Source organism: Onychostoma macrolepis, chromosome 22 (assembly GCF_012432095.1).
Source record: "Onychostoma macrolepis isolate SWU-2019 chromosome 22, ASM1243209v1, whole genome shotgun sequence".
In the NCBI taxonomy this organism is placed as follows: domain Eukaryota; kingdom Metazoa; phylum Chordata; class Actinopteri; order Cypriniformes; family Cyprinidae; genus Onychostoma; species Onychostoma macrolepis.
This window is the reverse complement of record NC_081176.1, coordinates 20,298,528-20,314,938: the sequence shown is the minus strand read 5'-3', so window position 1 is coordinate 20,314,938 and position 16,411 is coordinate 20,298,528. Positions and strand designations below refer to the sequence as shown.

At 36.9% G+C, this 16,411-nt stretch overlaps 1 protein-coding gene and 1 long non-coding RNA gene across 2 annotated transcripts; one reads left to right on the top strand and one right to left on the bottom strand.

Moving 5' to 3' along the window:
* Positions 1-5,594: 5,594 nt before the first annotated feature.
* Positions 5,595-8,388, bottom strand: LOC131530052 (granzyme B(G,H)-like). Its single transcript, XM_058760119.1, has 5 exons — positions 8,286-8,388; positions 6,494-6,644; positions 6,213-6,354; positions 5,861-6,112; positions 5,595-5,753 (listed from the first exon to the last, which is right to left on the bottom strand). Exons 1-5 carry the CDS (start codon positions 8,344-8,346, stop codon positions 5,595-5,597), a joined length of 765 nt encoding a protein of 254 aa, XP_058616102.1. The 5' UTR covers positions 8,347-8,388.
* A 2,528-nt stretch (positions 8,389-10,916) lies between these two features.
* On the top strand, positions 10,917-16,143 carry LOC131530053 (uncharacterized). Its single transcript, XR_009268303.1, has 8 exons — positions 10,917-11,330; positions 11,415-11,501; positions 11,771-11,843; positions 12,094-12,154; positions 14,022-14,766; positions 15,063-15,116; positions 15,257-15,385; positions 15,498-16,143. It is a non-coding gene; the product is annotated as an uncharacterized LOC131530053 (long non-coding RNA).
* The last annotated feature ends 268 nt before the right edge of the window (positions 16,144-16,411 follow it).

The window sequence follows — 16,411 nt, the reverse complement described above, 5'->3', positions numbered from 1 at the left end:
TACTGCCAGGGAGAGGCTTTCTGTGACGCTTCGATTCTTGGCCACAGGTAGGATATTGTGATTTTTTTTTTTTTTTAAGTGCATAACATCATAAAAATTAACTTCTTGATTATATATATTTGTAATCTCCAGGGGAATCATTTGCCTCACTAAGTTTTCAGTACAGAATGGGACGAACTACTGTTTCAAGCATTGTTCAAGAGACATGTGAAGTGTTGTACCATGTGCTTAAGGAAAAGTACATGAAGGTAAGACATTTTAGAATCAGAATGAGCTTTATTTGCCAAGTGTGTGCAAACACAAATTCAAATGAGAGATCCAACCAATCAAAAGCATCAGAATAGCATCGCTTTACTAAACATCCTTTAAATGACAGCAGGCATCGTGCACTTCAAAAACAGGCAAAGCAACAAATTAATATTATTCAACATATCCTAGCTTTTTACAGAAAATATTCAGATGTAACCCCCTTTGTAATCGTTACAATTTTCATAAGTAACTGTAATTTAATTACACATTTTTCTCAGTAACTGTGACAGATTACAATTACAATCATTATTCTCCTGGTCTTTTTGTGTCATTCCAGACTCCAGTAACAGAAACAGAGTGGAGAAATGTGGCTAAAGGATTCCAGGAAAGGTGGCAATTTCCACATTGCCTTGGGGCAATCGACGGAAAACATATCACGATTCTTCCCCCAGGGAACAGCGGGAGTACTTTTAGGAACTACAAGTCCCGTTTTTCTGTGTAATTGAAAATGCCTTTGGAATACTGGCCAACCGATGGCGAGTATTTCTCTCTACTATCCATCTGGATCCAGAGGCAGTGACAAAGATCACCCTGGCTGCTCTAACCCTTCACAATTACATGCGAGAACATGCATCTGACACATACATCCCTCAAGCACTTGCCGACACAGAAGATACAGAACACCACATCATCCCTGGTGAGTGGAGGAATGACACACGTCTCCTGTCTGTACCTGCGTCCAGAGCTAGAAATGGGTCTGCAATTGCTAAAGATCAGAGAGACCTTCTAAAGACGTACTTTATCTCAACCGCAGGGTCAGTTCCATGGCAGGAACAGATGTTGTGAACCTTCCACACATTTGCAGTACATAAATCACAAGCAGCTAAAGTTACTGAATATATGCATACACTTTTTATTTTTGTCAGATGTTTTAAATGCATAGTTCATCATTTGCTCACCCTGTTGCTAGCAAAATATATTCTGAAGAAAATATTTGTTTTGTTTTTGAGTCGATAATAGTTAAATATCACTCTTTGTGAAATGGTTAATGATACTCGGAAAAATTAAAACCCAGTTTTGTGTAAATTCTTATGTTTTACTGCTAATGTGCATCAATACAGTTACTTTTGAAAAAAATGAAATTACAAATAAAATGTTTGGAAACAGAATCTTTATTGCACATATTTCTTGAACATCAAAATCAAACAGTAATTTCAGTTTTGAAACTTTGTGCAATATGCACAATGTGCAAACATAGTAACAAACACTTGTTTTTAGAACAAGCCATCAGAACATGTAAATCCCAAAATAATTATGTAAACTTCTTAAGACATCACAGTGCAAACATGGCTTCAAAACATAAAGTGGTCATTCACCCAAAAATGAAAATTCTGTCATCATTTACCCTCAAGTTACACAAAACCTGTACATGACAGAATTTTCATTTTTGGGTGAACTATCATTTTAAAGCAAAACATTTACTCTGTATTATTTGTATTTCCTCCTGGAGTATAACATCGATCGAGCAACTGTGTGTAGCTTGTTGATAGAGGAGGCTGTTGGTAAGGAGAAACCTGAAGGAGTGGCTGATGTGGTGCTGAATGCTCCACATACTGGGAGAATGTAGGTGGGCCTTGAGGATAAGGTACTTGCTCCCTACACTGCGCAGACATGAACCTATCTTGTGCTTCATATAAAACTCTCATTATTGCTCGCCTAGTCTGCATTTTCTCTGTTGCATTTTTAATAAGACGCAATTCACTGGCTACTTGTTTGCCAAAAATGTCATCAGAATCTTCAGTGTTGCAAAAGACACTACTAGCAACTTGTTTAAAGGAACACTCCACTTTTTTTGGAAATAGGCTCATTCTCCAACTCCCCCAGAGTTAATAAGTTGAGTTTTACCGTTTTTGAATCCATTCAGCCGATCTCTGGGTCTGGCGATAGCACTTTTAGCATAGCTTAGCATAGATCATTGAATCCGATTAGACCAGTAGCATCGCGCTCAAAAATGACCAAAGAGTTTCGTTATTTGTCCTATTTAAAACTTGACTCTTCTGTAGTTATATCGTGTACTAAGACCGGCGGAAAATGAAAAGTTGCGATTTTCTAGGCTGATATGATTAGGAACTATACTCTCATTCCGGCGTAATAATCAAGGAACTTTGCTGCCGTACCATGGCCGCAGCAGGCGCAGTGATATTACGCAGCGCCTGAAAGTAGTCCCCAGCTAGGTAACTAGTTATAATATAGCTGGGGACTACTTTCAGTCAAGTCATTATGATGAGATTTACGTGACTAATATATGTTTAATCAATTTTATGCAAAAACTTAACAACATTAATTCATGCCTTGTTAATGTATCATAATGTCATGACTTTACTTGGGGGGGCACAATATTATTAACTCATCATTAACTTAACATTAATTCATGACTTGTTAATGTATCATAATATCATGACTTTACTTGGGGGGGCACAATATTATTAACTCATCATTAATTACTTATAACTTAACATGAATTCATGAGTTGTCAATGTATCATGTCATGACTTGTCTTGGAGGGCACATCTTTAAAAAGTTATCAATTACACATGTTTTATACATATTCAGCTCATCTAAATCAGATATTTGGTGTTTTTTGGTGGTTTGTAAAAAAGTGGAAGAGCAGAGGTCATGTGGCTGCATTTGGATGGAGAAGGAACTGAACGGTAGGAGGAAGGTTAACATTTTGAAGGGGCAATAGTGGCCCAAAAGAAGAGCAAGAACTCAAGACAAACGTCTGATTTCAGTGCATTATTATGATATAAAGACAGTAAACCAATCCATAACATAACCATCAACTCTGCTAACACTGATTTTAATTTGGAAAATTGCATCTGCTTAATGAATACGTTATTGTAGGAGGGCAGCAGTGGAATCACCCCAAACAGGATGAGATGAAGTTGTTTTTAATTATGAATGCATCATTGTGCGTTGGATGAGTTAGGTTAAACGTAAATATTGCAAGAAATCCACTGTCATTCACTGATGTTTGTGACATAGCTGCAGATGGAAATTTTATAAACAATTTTGCAGTGTGCCATTTTCATTAATCTTTCTTCTAGAGCATGTTTGATTTAGTTTACCCCAAAGTGTTAATTAATACATTAACTAACATGCAGGAACTAACATGTAATTAAGGTGGTGTTATTCATGAGGTAATTCATATGACTCATGTCGTAGTTAAGTTAGTTCTTCATTAGTTCTTGATTAATACATGTCTTAACTCTTCATTAGTTCATAGTCAAGTAATTATTAATTAAGGTATTAGTACATGATAATTCATGTACTGTTATTGTAAAGTGTTACCCTAAAGTGATATGAACATGCTTGATAACTCATATCATATTTAATGAAAAACATTAGTTCTCACATTAATTGATATACTGTTCTAGCCTGTATGCATGCATGAGGTAATGTGGATTTTTGTATATTCCTTTAATAATTCAAGTAGTCTTACATGCACAAAATAATGCTTTTTTGAATCATGTACCATAAGCATAGCTTTATCCACAATAGATAGTAAAGACCTTGTTTTTTTGTGAACAAAGAAAACATCATGATTATGCGTAATAAATCATAAATCATGATAATGTACTTGCCTTAGTTAATGTATTAATTAAGGTGTTGTTCATCCATGAAGTCATGAATGAAAGACTTTGAATTCATGTTAGTTCCTGATAATTCATGAGATATTAATGCATGAAGTAATGCATGATTCACATATTAATTTATGCATGAATTCATGGTAATTCATGTACCCTTACCGTAAAGTGTTACCGGAGGGTGGCTTAGATTTGGCACCAGGACTCCTAGATCAAATCACCCGAGAGCTCAAGAGATCATGCCGGTGTTGTGCCGAAATCGGTGACCTATCGAAAACTGTGACCAGGGGTCGCTGTTCAGCAAATGTTCACGCGGGAGCGCACACGCTGAAGCCGAATGATCAGCGTCAGAGGAGACAAGCGCAGAGGCGCGGGAAGTGGGGGTGCTGAGGGTGCTGCAGCACCCCCTGTTTATTTCTGTGGGTAACTGTTTAACTGTTGGGAATATTTTTAAAAAATCCACCCACATACGTATGATTGGGACAGTCAAATTTGCAAAAGATGATCATCAGTCGTCAGATTCAGTCGCGCACTCCTTTTGACACAATCGACCGGGGTTCGAATCTGCCTTTTGGCGAACTTTTTTTCTCCCTTTTCAAATCACATCAGAAAAGCATTTATTTTTTAATAAAAATTAAATAATCAAATAATAAAAAATTAAAAAATAAAGTATCGGGTAGGGTTAGGGTAGGTGTAGGTAGAGCTTTTGTCCCAATAAGGTGGCATCCATTTAATAATTTGAAATAAAATTACAAAATTGTGTCAGAAGCCGCTGGCACATGCTGCTATGTTTATAGTGGCACATCTGGTGGCCAGTGGATTGTGACACATGCCACTGTATGTAGATGGATCATTCATACAGCTTGCAAATAAAAGCAGGACACAAGACAGATATAAAATTCTGCAGTATGGAGAAGCCTAATGGTTGTTGTACAAATTAACTTAGACGGCTCAAAGCCTATATTGGTTCGAAAATAACATACAATGAATTAGAAATGCTGTGAGGAATAATTTACGTTAAAAAAAGTCTAGTCTGGCTTTTTGTTATAAATTGAGATGCAAAGTGAAGTTACATTTTTTTGTTTAACGTTCAGAAGTCAGTAATTGAACTTCAAAAGTCAGTAACGGTCCTTCATTTACCAGGGTTTCGGTTAGAAACTATTTTTGTGGTTTGGTTGTTGTGTATTTTGTTAACGTTGCTTATTTAACTAGATCTCCCAGAATGTAGTGTAACGTTGTATCCGGAAGTGTTCTGGTAAAAGTTGATATACTGTATGAAAAGCTAAGTAAAGAGAGAAGTCACGCTAAATCGCTAAAGTGTCATATTTGTCTAAATGTGTTGTCTGTGTTCATTCCTTCCAAAGATATAATATTGGTAACTTTCTACAAAATCCTTTGCAAAAGGCTTGCAGCTTGAAGCCACCAAACACATCTTCCCCTTTTCTCTTGTATGTAGAGCATGTAGCTGCATGTTGTTCTTACAATTGACCCAAGCCTTACTTTGTGCTGCTGTAGTAGGCCATTAAAAACACTAACTTGTCTTTGGACATGTGCTTCCCGTGTAATAATGAAATAATACATGGTTGTGACAATGAGTACAATTTCAATTGATTCATGCTTGCCATGTGATCTTTTATTGAAATATTTATGGAAGATTCTCCATAAATGAAAAAATTATCTTCTTCTTTTTTCATGAAGTTACTTAACATTTCTAATGATTTTGTAGATCCATGGAACATATGCTGAAATCTTAGTATACACATTAGGTTTCTTAAGTGCATTACAGCGTAATTCATATCCAAAAGATGTGACACCCACTGCAGTGTCTCCACAAACCAAAGGACCCCCAGAATCTCCCTGTTAAAAACACAGATCAACACATGACTTAAAACATATTTAAATATAATCTCAGTGAAACTCAGATCGTAAATTATCAAAGTCTGTGAATCATCTTTTGTACATACGTTGCAGGATCCACCATGGCTATATGCACACATCATCTTTGAGACTGAGTAGATCCCTTCCCATCTTCTTTCACATTCTGTGTTATTCTTTATCTTCACTTTTGCCTCCATTAGGCAATCGCTCGCAGAGCCATTAGTCCGCAGGCTTCCCCAGCCAGCAACACTACAGACAGTGCCTGATTCAGTGTCTTTTTTATTTTTTATTAATGAGATCATGTTAACAGTTTTACTTTGTTTGACTTTTTTCTCTAGCTGTTAAAAAAATAATAAAAAAATCAGATTGAATCACCCTCCATAAGATTAAACCATTGTTTATTATATTGGATATTAAATATTTTATACTCTACTATACCCTCAAAAGCATAATGTCATTCAGGTGCGAATCACAGCAATAGTCTGGATGCTGGTGGTAGGACTTCACTCCAATGCGGACAGACCCCTCATTCTCATTTTTCAGGTTATGTGCACCAACCACAACTGTCAGTTTCTTTTTTCTGTTATAAGAAAGTATTAGAAGTATAATGCCCCTTTTTTAGATTTAATGATAAACTTTGTAAACCATACTATAATTTCCTCTAAAAACTCCATCAATGATCAGTCAATAATGTAGTTTAGACTAAACAAAAGTCTTACTTGTCTCGGCAATGTGCAGCAGTCAAGACAAACTCATCAGAGATGAGAAATCCACCGCAGACATGTTCCTTGTCCTCCTGAAGAGAAACCATGTAAGGTCTGGAGTGGGGTGTTGCTTCCTGGCCGTTCACTATACCCACATTCACACGAGCTGAGAGAGAAATACATTTAGTCGACTTATTCACCGTACAAGAAACACCTTAATAAGGAATCAGCAAAAATACTGGAACCATGCATCTCGGTTGTGATTAATACATATTTTAGTGATTAATTAACAGTGATGGGCAGTAGCGTCGCTACTAGTTTAACTACATTTCTCAGTAGCGTGGCGGTAGCGTCGCTGTTTTCTGAATCAAATAGCTTTTCGGTAGCTAAGCTCTTTTTTTGATCAAGTAGCGCGGTAGCGTCAACAAAAGCTAACGTTACATTTTCCAAAGAAAGCATTCTGAAATTGGAGCTCAAATCAGAAATATAACTGCTACGGATCACTGATCCTGGATCAGTAAGTGACGCCACAGACACTAAAGCTCGTAACGCCATTGGCTCCTCAAACTGTCAGTCAAACCTCATTATTCCTCCCGCCTCTCGTGAATGAAGTGCGGCGCGCAGTTTAGAGCATCTCGGCTTGTTTGCAGTCTGAAGGTAAATAAAGAACTGTTGATTGAATAAGTACAGCGGTTTCTTTACTCAAAAAAAACTATTTATGAAGGCTAATGCTTTTTGTTTGTTTGTTTGTTAGTTTGTTTGTTTTTTGTTTTTGAGGAGCGGAGAAGAGTTTCTCTAGCATTTGTTGTCGAGTCACAGCCAAATAGCTTGTGTGAAGCACTGAATCTTTCATATGATACTTTGGCCAAATAACAGAAAAAAACTGAACGCCCACATAATGACAGAAAACTGGGGAAAACGGGACACGAAAAAAACCTTCGCTGGTCAAAAGCTTCGTATTTGAACTTGATTTTGGTGAAATGTTTATATTAATATCTAATGACACATGAAACGATTCAAATAAACAGAGCCTATCTGTAGGCCTATACATCTATATGGTAACACTATACAATACGATTTCATTAAAATACATTTGTTACAGTATTTATTAATCTTTGTTAATGTTAGTTAATGAAAATACAGTCGTTCATTGGTAGTTCATGTTCACAGTGCATTAACAAATGTTAACAAACAACTTTGGATTTTAATAATGCATTAGTAAATGTTGAAATTAACATTAAGATAAATGCTGCAGAAGTATTGTTCATTCTTAGTTCATGTTAATGCTAGTTAACTAATGTTAACTACTGAACCTTATTGTGAATTGTTACCATTTATATAAATGTATCTGTATACAATAAAACCACAATAACAACTACTAATAGGAGGTTTCCGGCCGACAGCAAAAATCTATTTTGCCTATGTCACAATTTGAGGTCAATCCGGCCCTGCATCTGATACTGATTATGTTGCCAAATTGGTTTGGAACAGCTGTTGAATAAACAATTAAACTGAACATGCCTGTCTATCTGCTTAACTGACAGTTTCATTGATCACTGAGAGAGCATTGACTTGGTATGATGTTGGTTCAATAGAATTTTTATTTTTTATTTTTTAAATAGCTTGGATGTAGTAAACTACTTTTGCCATGTTGCCGTAGCTTAGCCTGCTACATTTCCCAGGGCTGTAGCTTTAGTGTAGTTAAGCTTCATTTAAAGAAGAGTAACTGTTAGCTTAGCTCACTACATTTTCCAAGTAGCTTGCCCAACACTGTTAATTAATATGCAGTTTAGTCAGTCAGTCTCACCAGTGAAGGTCAGGTGTGGCAGCAGAGAGGTCAGCAGGAGCAGAGAGATGATGGTCATCATGAAGACAATCAGTGAGCTCTCACTGACAAAACACTATATATAATTATAAGGATGGGTGGAGACACTGAGCTAGTTAGTCTTTTTTCTTCAGTTTGTGGTATAAGTGGCACAGTGATGAGTCACTATTGTTCTTTTAATCTTTGTGGTCTCATTGTCAGGCCACGGATGGTTTGGCCTAAAAGTATTAAGTGGGACAGCGACAGCGTACATTTGGGTACTTGAATACTTTACAATTCATAACCATAAATACCATTATGAATGGAAAACCAACATAACACAGGTGTTGTGTGTGTTTCCTTCTTCTAAAGATAATTTTAAATGTAATAATTTTTAAAGTTGTACAAATCTTTGTTGGAAAGGGTTCACAATGGTTTTCCATGATTGTTCAATTAACCATAAAATACTGCACAAGCACCAAGACTAATGGTTTACAAGTGGCAGACAAATAAGGTCATAGTTATAATGGACACATGACATCATGGATTCTATCAAATACCAACAGATAAAAAATCAAAACCTGACTGACTCTGTTAGAAATCGTATAATGGGCTGTGTTTGGATCTTCCAACCGGATAACAATCCTAAACAAACATCAAAATAAACACAAAAATGGGTCACTGAGCACAAAATGAATCTTTTACCATGGCTGTCCCTGTCCTCTGAACCCTGTAGAAAATTAGTGAAGTGAACTGAAGAGAAGAAGCACCAACATGGAGCTGTGAATCTAAAGGATCTGGAGAGATTCTGTATGAAGAAAATGGTCTCTGATCTCTTATCAGGTGTTCTCCAAACTCTTCGGGCATTATAGGAGATCACTCAGAGCTGTTACTACAGCTGAACTAGAGAAAGCATTTATTTCACAATGAGATTTCCCCCCCACTTTCAATTGTTTTACTTCAATGATAGGTTGGAAGTTTGTGAATTTTTTAAATGAAAGATAAAAAGGATAAACAATGCAGATTTATTTTCACAGCCGCCTTTGCTCATATATATATATCCTATTTCATTGCAAAAAAATATATTTAAAAATCATTGTCTATTGCAGACTTTTGGGTCAACAAAAGAAGTGCGGTGTTGAGCTGCCCGTAAGTTGTTTCCCCCCCTCCACCCCCCACCACCACCTCCCTCCAATTTGTGGTATAATCGACACAATGATGAGTAAATAGTGTTCTTGTTAATCCTTGTGGTCACATTTTAAGGCCACGGATGGTTTGGTCTAGTTCTAGAAGTATTTAGCAGGTCAATGTACATTTGGGTACTTGAATATTTTACAATTCATAACCATAAATATCATTAATGGAAAACTTGCATAATAACACAGGTGGTGTTTATACAGACACACGCACAAATCTAGATCCTGAACCACGTATAACCATGTGTCCCTGCAGACATGTTTGAGAACTTGCATATATAACATCTCGCATTAAAGAACTGGCGAATCTGGTGCAGTTCATGAGGATGAGATGCACTAGAATTAAAAGCAGCTGATGCTGGTGGAGCAGGTTGCTGGTTTGTTTAGGGACACATTGTTCCATTTTTGTTCGTCAAATGTCTGTGAAATGTGTGCAGTTCATGTCTCAGTTGTTGACGTTAATGGTAATACAAAAATGTACACATTAAATAAATTTCCAGGTATAGACTCATTTGAATGTGCGAGGATGTTTCTTTTTTGCTCAGTATGGATGAAGTATGTTGTCCATTTAGAAGTCCAATTTAGAAAGCTGGGGATGGTGACCTCTAGTGATGAATTGAGGGCATTGCAGAGATGACAAACCTGTTGCAAATACTATTTAGTTATTTTGCTTTGATAGATAATGGAATTATTTGGCATTAAATTGAATAAATTATTTATCTCACACGTAACATATATAATCTCTAAGACACCATAAAACTCTTCCAACTTTCAAATTCTGTGCAAAAGAAAACCAAACTGGATGCAAGAACATCTGTAACTTCTTGCCCAACTAGTTAATGAAAAGGATATAATCAAAGGAAAATTTGGAGTTTGGATAACCTCCAAACCCTAAAGGTGATACCTTTTTAAAAGCTCATTATCGTCAAATGTTTCTAAAATGTTTATATTCTGAGGCAGATTGCAGAATATAACAGCCATTTTAGGATAGTTGTGAGTTGGTTTTAGTGACTTAGGAGTCCTCTTCACTACTCCAAACGTTTCACAGATTTAGGAGCTAGTTTTAGTGCTAAAACGGTTTGTGAAATACTCTTAGAGCAAAGATTTAGGAGTCCTAAATTTAGGACTGACACGCCCACTATTTTTAAGATTTTCTCCTAAATCAGACTACTTTTAGCCTTAAGATGTTTTGCGAATACGGGCCCTGGAATCCATGGTAGCTTTCATTGGCCAAGGCCCACCCATGAGGCCGCTTGACCGACATGTCAAACAACCAATCACAGTTCATTTTGTTCAGCATCGCGTTTTGGGGCGTGGAAATGTCGCCACAACCCATACGGAAAGGTAATATATTCACATATATGTGAAGCACTGTTAAATATATTGGAATATATTTAAAAAATGCATAGAACATAATGCTCATGTTGCGTGTGTGTGTTTACAGGCTATTTGTGAAATTATATTAATGCCTCACATGATGTATTTTTAATCAATGTGTTTTTGCAATGCAGCAATGCATTTTGTTTCTACACTACGTTTATCATTTTTAAAGCTATTAATATATTATATTATATTATAGTATATTATAGAATAGAATAGAACAGTATATCCTATATTCTCATTCAATTTAGGCCTACTATCCACTAAATATATCAAGTTTCAGGACTAGTTTCTAATTTTATGTACTATTTATGTAAACGCTGCGTAACTTGCATGTGTTTAATGGGCGCGTGCTTTGAACATTCAAGGCACATTTAAACTGGAGTGGAGGGAGTTACCATGGAAACGGGGCTGCAACTCAGCTGACAAGTAGCAAAACTCCATCTCTCACTGTTGTTTTTCCTGCTTTCAGGTAAGTTTAGTTCCTAAAATCACACAAATAATACATACAACTGTTCCTGACATTTTCTTATATGTAATTGACACGCTTCTGTAGAATACTTTACAGAAATGGTTCAGTGTCATTGGAAAAAGTCTGTTAGCATCACAAATGTGAGCTAACTATAGAGGCTAACTGTAAGAGGTAAGCTAGCTATATATTTGAGCTCTTATTTATGAAAGTTTGGGATTTTAATCACCTATTATGTGTTGCTGAGTGGTTTTGATAGCTTTGTAAATATTTTGCTGGCAATTTGTTAATGGATGAATTGAAATAAGCTAATTAATTTAACCAAAAAATTGCACTGTTCTGTTAATCCACTTACATGAACTAAAATAGGCTGAAACTATTCCAAACACCTTTTTATCTTTAATTGTAGACAAATATTGATAAAAATTATACTGTGATCTCAGGAGCATCAGAAAAGAAAAAAAGAAAAAGAAAACACTCTAATAGGAGCTGCTTACAGAGATATAGGAAACACAGGTGATCTGAGAAAGCTTATTTTTCACAATATATTTAGCCTATATCATCATGCATCTTTAAAACCTAAAAACGTAAATTCTCGTTTCTTAAGATTTTTTTTTTTTTTTTGTATGTTCTGTGCATTATTCTTTCTCTTTTCTGCATTTCACCTGTAGTTTATTTCTAATAAACCTGACATTGTATACTATATTGTTGGCTCTGTGACAGATTGTTTATGTTCCTATATTCTTCCATGTTGATGGCCGTGCAGCAGAGTTGGAGGAGACCTCTTGTTGAAGAACATCTCCAAGACACTATGAACCATCTGAGTAGTAAGTAAAACCTCAAACATTCAAAAAGTTTATCAGATATTCAAAAAATATATCAAATAAATATCGAATATTTTTTGAGTACTGTATGTCTTTACAAGGCCATCTCATTTAACACTGCATTGAGGACACTACAACCAGAGAGGTACAACATAATTCAAAACGAGACACAGATGATAATAAAAAAGTGCTTTGAAATGAAAAGTAATAATGGTAAGACAGAACCGAGTACTGTGACTGTGCCTTACTTCAAAGTGTAACAGTCTGTAATGTAGTGTTCCCAGGGTGCCAGGTGTGAGTGAAAGAGGACTCAGATGCAGAGTAGAGAACGGAGAAACTTTACTTCTCGCCAGAGCATGTGAGCGGAGCGGAGCGTGCGAAATATAGTCAGAGCGCGGAGCGGGTTTTTATCCGAAGGCCGGAGCGATCGCTCTGTCTCGCTCCGGTTCCGCTCCGATACCGCTCACACCACGAGTCTAGGGCATGCACAAATCCACCCAGAATTCACCTGTGCCTTCAACAATTAACAAAACTGTCAGCCTACACTTCAAAAATCGTTCATTGTGAAGGAGAGATGGATTTCGTGAAACATTTCCAAAAGCAAACCGACAGGTCATACAGGTGCACAATTATAGGATATGCTGCGTTGCGGAGCGGGTTTGCTGCGTGTTGATTTTCCTTTCTGCGCCTATGTTAATAGATTAGAGCAGCCACTGCCTGCGCAATACGTGCGAATCAGGTGCGGTCCAACCACACTGCAAACCGCGGCCCCGCGACAGAATAGAAGTGAAGCGGATTTTTTCCACAGCAGTCACGCAACAAACCCGCTCCACGTCCGCCACGCAGGCAGTGTGTCCCAGGCGTAAGGCTTCGGTTGAAAACGGCAGGTGTTAGGCATGCAGAAGAATTTTTTATTTGAGCAAGTGTTGAGCGATTTCACCGGAGCGGGATGAAATAGTAGGTGAGCGGGGAGTGGAATTGAGCGGAGCGGTCTGGTGCGACTTTGAGCGGGGGGAGCGGAAATTCTGACCGCTCAGCCCCGTTCACATGCTCTGCTTCTCGCCACCAAAATACAAAATAACATAAACAATAATTAACAGCTGCTAAGGAAGCGGAGATTCCAGAGCTGGCCGGCAGCGTCTGCGGACCATACAAGCTGTTGGATCTCCGTGCTACTAGTCCTGCAGCACAAGGGAACAGAAGGTCAGAGAAAGCAGCGTAAATTGTACACAGAACACTAGCCAGGACAAAACAATCTACTCACAACGCAGAGCAGGAAAGTAGGGACATATAAGGGAGTGGGGGAAGATGTTTTGCGACAGGTGGAGGAGAGTCAGCTCATGATCCTTGCACTCCCGCTGCACCATCAGCGCTGATTGCCCAGACCACGAGCTGCCGAACCTGACAGGACAACACAGATAGCAAGAGGAGCCGGGAAGGCACCATGACCCGTGACACAGGGAACACACATTTGATAAAACAAATGTATAGCCTGAATGCATTGTAAGTCGCTTTGGATAAAAGCGTCTGCTAAATGCATAAATGTAAACGTAAATGTAATGGTCATCATCTGCCATGCCAGATGGATGGTGAAGGTGGGAATTATAGGTTAGATTTTCTAAACTTTAAAATGTAGTAAAGTGTTTGTTCAAGTAGACTTTGTTGCTTTTGGAAACCTCACACAAGCCTGAAAGGTGCTTAAAACTTAAAATCTTATTTGCACTCTTGAAAACTGTTCACCAAAGACTAAATTTCAGTCAGGCAGAATTTTCTGCACACTTCACCACCAAGATCAAAATGAGCATTGTGAATGTAAAAGCTTCACATTACATTTATAACAATCATTGTTAATGTTTTAATTGTATTTCAGGGCTGTTCGTGAAGACATAATCAAGAGATGTTGTGACAACCTGGACAGAATTCAGCTCTAGATCCACCCTCCACACCAGACTTCTCACGCACAAGGATTGCTGTCTACTAGCATATTGTGTCCTCTTCAGAGTGCATGCAGATATTACTTGATATAATGAATACTTGAATATTACAAAAATAGGGAATGTATCTTATTTAAGAATATAATGTTAATTGCTTAAATATTAAATAAAGCACTAAAAGCCATTTCTACGGTGGCCCAGTAGTGCACAACACAACACAATTTAAAAAAGCAAACATAAGCTCACAACACAACGACATTAAGCCACAACACAACGACATTAATCCACAACACAACGGAAAATGCTCCCGACCACTAGGGGGCAGTTGGTCTGCAGAAACGGGCAATGGACTCTATGCACGGCACACAGCCTACGTATTTCCGGTGAAATCTCAGGGCGCATAAAAGGTTCCGATGCCGCAATCTTTTGTCAATGAACTATTAATATAAAATAATATTTATACATTTTATTGCTACAATATAACAAATTAGGTATACCACAGTAACATAATTATTTAATGAAGAGTTCCATGTCCCGTTTTGTGAGGTTTCTCAAAGGTTTTTCACACTTCTCCCCTGGATGAAGAAACTCGCAATAAGTGGATTCAGAGTAGTAGATATAAGGATTTTAACATCACTTCTGATACTTCAAGAATGACGACAGCATGCGGTTCTACACCAGGTAAGATCTAAACCCTCACATACAATACTACAGTATATTACCGAGCACAGTGTAGGCCTATTGTGAATTTTTTTTTTTGTCGGTTGCCTGTTTGTTTAAAAACCTCTTCTGTGGGTCTGGGCAATATGTGTTAACGAGTTAATAGATGATTCACCCAAAAATAAAAAGAAAGCTGTCATCATATGTCACCTTTATGTTGTTGTAAACCCATATGGCTTGCTTTCTTCATTGGCATACAGAAATGTTGTGAACAATGTTCATGTCAGTCAGCTATTTAGATATTTTTTTCCCCACAGAAGAAATTCATAATGGTTTAGAATGACATGGGAGAGAATAAGCTAAAACCCCAGGTAAAATATTTTTTTTTTCATAAGTGTACTTGCATGTCAATTTTTAAAGTAACCTTTAGGTTCAGTGTAGGCAAACTAACTGCCATTGTTATTACATTGTGTGGTGTGTATTTTCTGAAAACATGTCTCATCCAATCTAGATTTGAGATGTAGAACCATTTAATGGCCTTTTGGAGAGTTATTGAACCTGCATCCCGCAGCATGGTATGTGACCAGAGCAAGGACAGCTACAACTAGGAGTGAAGTTGGAGTAAACAAGCACCGCAATGGTAAATATTGATATTATATTGTTTGTGACAGAGAAAGAAAATTTTATATTTTTATTTTTTGATGCACACGTTACATGCATGTATCATAATTATTTAAAATTTATTTTGACAGTGTCAGTCTCTGCAGCCCTTCGATGAGTTCCTCCTCTTCATGGTCCACCTTTCAGTCGGTCTTCCACAGAGAGATCTGGCCTTACACAAAACACTTGGGATGGATTAATTTGGTTTTATTTGTCCAGAATAGAATATAAAATGTAAATTAAATATAATGTAAATGCAAATATATATAACTTTAATACGGTTTCTTGCTCACTAGTGTAATCTAAACATGTAAATATAAACACGTACATTTTAGAAACTTTGATACAGTGTAATAGTTATGTAAAATACCAATAACTGTGGTAGTGTAATGTATTTTTTTTTTTTACTTCTGCCACTTGAAGGACTGATAGGTCAATAGTTATGTAAAATACTAATAACTGTGGTAGTGTAATGTATTTTTTTTTTTTTTTACTTCTGCCACTTGGAGGATGGATAGGACCTGGCTTGACTCTCTATGCATACCAATGGGGCATGTTAATATTATTAATCAAAGTTTATTAATTATGTCATTCATTAAATATTTTGATAATTATCTTACTTACCATTGTTCTAGGTTTGGTGCCAGCTCTGCTCCATTCAGTGCAGCTCTGTACAGGAGGAACTGCACTGATTCTCAGTTCTGAATAGTATGCTGTCTGGTACAGTGCTGCAACAGTATGGATGGGAGTCCTTTAAAACAACCTGTGAAGATAATTACATTGGGTTACATACTGAATTTATTTCAGATACATTTTGAATTACTTTCAGTTGAATTTTAAATTGTTACATTGTAAATTAAACTATATTTAAAATAAATTATGAAAAATTAATAGTTTATATAATGTTACAAACATGCCAATACACTGTAAAGAGTTCAGTAACATTTCAAAGGATGTCCCTATATCCCACCTTAACCATTTCTGATCTTGTTTGCTTTTTACTGAA

Coding starts and splice junctions, on each gene's coding strand:
- LOC131530052 (XM_058760119.1), bottom strand. CDS start 8,346: ATGATGACCATCATCTCTCTGCTCCTGCTGACCTCTCTGCTGCCACAC. Junction 6,645..8,285: donor GCCACACCTGACCTTCACTG/GTGAGACTGACT, acceptor TTTCTCTCTCAG/CTCGTGTGAATGTGGGTATA. Junction 6,355..6,493: donor GCTGCACATTGCCGAGACAA/GTAAGACTTTTG, acceptor TTCTTATAACAG/AAAAAAGAAACTGACAGTTG.